At 49.4% G+C, this 4,501-nt stretch overlaps 1 protein-coding gene across 1 annotated transcript in view; it reads right to left on the minus strand.

The window, feature by feature from the left end:
- Positions 1–2,676: 2,676 nt before the first annotated feature.
- ZCCHC2 (zinc finger, CCHC domain containing 2) overlaps positions 2,677–4,501 on the minus strand; it is a 50,968-nt gene continuing 49,143 nt past the window's right edge. Inside the window, exons 14-15 of the mRNA XM_010854817.1 lie at positions 4,325–4,449; positions 2,677–2,717 (exon numbers count right to left, since the gene is read on the minus strand). Of these exons, the coding sequence (XP_010853119.1) occupies positions 2,677–2,717; positions 4,325–4,449 (166 nt within the window). The remainder of the gene's footprint in view (positions 2,718–4,324; positions 4,450–4,501) is intronic.

Here is a 4,501-nt window from a genome sequence, read left to right on the forward strand (position 1 = left end):
ACTTCCAGGCTTTCTCTCAACCATCTGACAGTTTAAAAAACCATGTCAACACATTTTTTTCTTTTTGTCTCTATTTAAAACCTGGCAACTTCCAATTTTTCCTTCAACAACTCCCAATTCTGCAGTCTGGCTGTTTTACTAACTGAACCACAAATCCTGTAACTCTTTCAGGACGTTTCCCACAACAGTTGCCCATGTCAGGCCCCACCGCCCCCCCACCCACTTCCTAACCACAGCGCCTGTCACCCGGAGGTGCCCGCAGCGCGTCCCTGGCCCTGGCTGGGACCTGTCACCCGGAGGTGCCCGCAGCGCGCCCCCGGCCCTGGCTGGGCCGTCCGCGCCCGCCCGTGCAGTCAGGCACTCCTCCACGAAGCCTCACACGAAGCCACCCCCGCCTCGCCCCCGGCTACACGTCCACCCCAGCCAAGGCGCCCGGGGCACTGTCACCAGGTCTCAGGAGCGGCCAGGACACGGACCGAGCGCCAGCCACTTGGAAAACCGCCGGCCAGTCTGGGAGGACGGCCTACGGCCCCGCACCTGCGTGCCTGGATGTGTCTCCCAAGGGCGCTCCTGCACGCGGAAACCGGGAGACGGGGGCAAAAATGCTCCTGTTAACCACGGCAGAGCAGTGAAAACCACCCAGGTGTCTGCTTGACACCGGATGAGAAGACGCAGTCTCAGAAGCCGAAGTAAAGGGCACCCTTTCTCTAAAGCTCGAGCCAAGGAAGGAGGACGCAAAGCGGAGCAGCGAGAGGACAGTGACACTGAGAGCGGGGACCTCGTGCGGCGGAAGGAGCGCAGGGACGCAGCAGACGACCCGGAGACGGGCGTCACCTCGACGGGCAGTTCCACCTTGGGGGGAACTGCCGCGCGCTGCGTGAGGCGCCGGCCCGCCGGCTAACGGAGCGGGCGCCTGCGGACCACCAGGGGGCGCCGTGCTCTCTCCAAACCCGTGGCCCGCCCGGGGGCGCTGGGCAAGGCTCTGCTCGCAGTGGGCACGCAGGTGACCTGTACAGTCAAGCAGGCTGCTTGGGGTGGCTGGGATTCCCAGATGGTAAATAACTAGGGGATTCACGGCCCACATTACAGGGAAATAACTGGTTGATTCTTTAAAAAGGAAAAACTCCAAACCCACCAGGTATGATGTCCCCCTCTCTTCACTGCTACAACATTTGCAATAAAGCACAATTCTGAAGCCATTTTTCATTTTTTTTTATTGCTGTTAATTCAAGGAAAAAAGGTTGCATAAAATCCAATCTTTTCTAGAAATATAAGTGGCCTTTCCAGTACATAACATTTCAAATATCAAAGTATATGGTAAACATACAAATAAGGAGAAGGTAACATACCTCCTATATACAGTACAGTCTTTTAAATCATAAAATAAGCTCCATAAAGTACAACTGGCAAGTGATTCACAATACGGTCCATACAGGGCTTATCAAAACTCTCACTTCCATAGCTCGATTGCAGCTTAACAATTAATTTAATAACATGGTCCAAAAATACCCAAATAAAATATATTTAATCAAAATAATTTCCTTTCGTTGAACTTTCTTTTTAAATTAAAGCTTTCGCCTACCCCTTCTCCCACCCCACCTTTCTTCCCCTTTTACTCCCACCCCTGAAAGAAGGTTTCAAAATGTACATTGGTGCTATAAATATAAATTCTACCTATGAAGCTTTACAGGAAGCTTCTTACTTCAAGTGTTTCCTTTTGTCTGGCAATCTGTTAGGTTTCTGAACCAAGGCCAGATATTTAAGTTCCTCTGCCGCACACCAACGTGACCCCACAGAAACACCCGCCGTCTCTACTCTGTACCGAGGGTGGGGCGTAGCACACCCAACCCCCAGCCCTCACACCCGCGGCTCAATGCCGGGGGCTGCTCCGTGCCGCCGACGGCAGGGGTCCAAACCCACACCCCATCTTCCAGATAACCTCAGTGCACTTTAGGAAATCAAAAATTACCTGGAAGCAATTTAGTACATAGATCAGCTTTAAAAACAAACAGTCGTTTTAAACAGCAGCATTAAACTTAGTGACGGGACACTGACATGATTAACACCATCTTAACACACTCAGAATTCAGTCTTTCACATTATAATCAAACACAGTGGTGAACTGTTGCCGAAGTGACTTTGCTACGAGACAGGATAAGGACGAATACCTGACTTTTGTAGAAACGCAGAGCTTCTGTTCAGATCGCAATAAACCGTATACATTTCAGACATGACAGAACACTGACAGTTGGTGTACGGAAAAGAAATCTTGACTTGTGTCTTTTACGTGACACAGCGGTAGACTGCGGTAGACTACATGTAAAACTGGCTGTTGGCTTTCGTTACACACACACACACACACAGGAGAACCACACTCACACAAGTTTGTTCACTTTATGTCTCTCTGAAGCAACAGGCTAAAAACGTATGATGGAGTAAAAAAGTTTCTGTTTTTAAAGAAAAAGCTCTTTGTCCACTTCGTATGTCACATTTTCTCAGTTTCATATGGTTTACCTCTTCCTCTCTCTTCCACTCCGATTTTTATTTGGACAAGCGCTGCGTTGGTGTGTGTACGTGGAAGTGTTTATTACATATATACACACTGCTTGGGAATCGGATTCTCCCTTACTGTGAAGGTGGAACATTTTACCAGTGAATGATACTACACAGAGCGGTTTAGAGTGTGGACGGTGCAGGGCCAGCCGCTTCGGCAGCCACTGTCAAGAGCGGAGGTGGGACGAAAACGTGGAGATTAGGGCCAAAGTGAGAAAAGCTGGGGAAGAAGCAAAGTTTTTTTTTTTTTTTTCCCTAAAACCATATGACCGTCACCAGTGTTATGAAAAAAGGTCAAATACACAGTTTCAAAGATTCAGTAAACATTGCACACAGCAAGTATTCAGTGTTAAAAAAAAAAAAAAAAGCACACATCAAGATTTTCCTTTTGATTGTTTGAAGGTTTAAATTACATGTATCATACAGATAAGCCTGTTGTTGAACCAGGAGACCAGAGGCTCAAAAGCAATGCATTCTTGTTTTGTTTTGGCCATCCGTACAAGAGAAATGAGAAATCTCAACTGCATAGAAATCTAGGAAATGTATAGACAAAGAAACACAAACAAAACACCTTTCCTTTCCCTCCCCTCCACACCCCACCATGACTGCCCACACTTCAGTGTATTAAGGAGGCAAGCTTTACTTGTTTCAGTCTGCAGAATCCAACGTGTCACTAGAAGGGGGGAGGGGAGGTGCGTATCTCAGTCTGTAAGAGCCTAAAACGGGAAAGAGAGCTGCTAAGTCACTGTGCACTGTAAGGCATCACACATGACAAGACATCAGACGGGCCTGCCCCTCTGTCCAGGCAGCGCCTTCTGCACTGCCGTGACCCAGACCAGTCCTAGCAACGTGAAGTTTGTGCTTTAAGTTCAACCTAAAGCTATCAAACTCAACTTTCCCTTAAAAACTCGAAGCAAACACTTCCAATTCAAGACCCTTTTCCTGTGTTGAGATCTGGCAAAATTCAAAAGCTTCGTGTGAGCTGAAATGTAACAGTTTGAGGCCTCCATTGAATTTGGTATCCTACTTATTTAAGAATTTCTTTATTGTGGTGGTAACACAAGAAAGTTCTAATTTTCTTATTCCCAAGTGAAAGTGTTAGTCGCTCAGTCATATCTGACTCTGCCATCCTATGGACTGTACCCCCACAGGCTCCTCCATCCATGGGATTCTCCAGGCAAGAACACTGGAGTGGGTTGCCATTCCCTTCTCCAGAGGATCCTCCTGACTCAGGGATGGAACCCGGGTCTCTTGCATTGCAGGCAGATTCTTTACCCTCTGAGCCACCAGGAAAGCACAGTGCTTAACTGTTCTGTTCCTTAAAATGTGACAGCACTGGTAACTAACGTCGGCTGGGAAAGAAGGGAGCACGCCTGAGGTCATCTGCCTGCGCACAGATAGACCCAAATAACAAAGGATCTCCCAAGTCAGGTGACTACCACTTCCTAATTTTTCAGTATTTAAAACTTTCGCTTACTCTGTGAAACTGGATTGTTGCTTAAAAAAAAAAAGTGCTGCTAGCAAAGAGATTTGCAAATTCCCATTTATATCCCTTAAAAAGTGCCTTTCCGGTTTCCTCCTTCCCTGGCAACTGGATTCCTCTGAACTGCCCTGAGCTGCGGGGCCTGTGTCTACGCTGTCTGGCCGCCTGCACCTCTCGGCTGTCGCTGCGCGCGCAGCCCGCGGACACACCAGCGGCTCCTGCTGCTCCCACGGAGCCGCACGCCTCCGGCCCCTCAGAAACAAGTCCTCCGGGCGCTCTCGTGATTACCTTGTGGGCCGGCCTCCATGGACGACTGCTTGCACTCCTGCGCATGGTGTCCGCTCACGCCACAGTTGTAGCACGAGGCGCTCCCGCTCTTCTTGGGCGCCGCGCCGCCCGAGCCGGCCACCACGCTGTGCGGGTACACGGGGTAGAACCGGCCGAAGCCCGCCACCGGCTGCACGC

This window comes from Bison bison, unplaced genomic scaffold (genome assembly GCF_000754665.1).
Source record: "Bison bison bison isolate TAMUID 2011002044 unplaced genomic scaffold, Bison_UMD1.0 scf7180017864349, whole genome shotgun sequence".
NCBI classification, from domain to species: domain Eukaryota; kingdom Metazoa; phylum Chordata; class Mammalia; order Artiodactyla; family Bovidae; genus Bison; species Bison bison.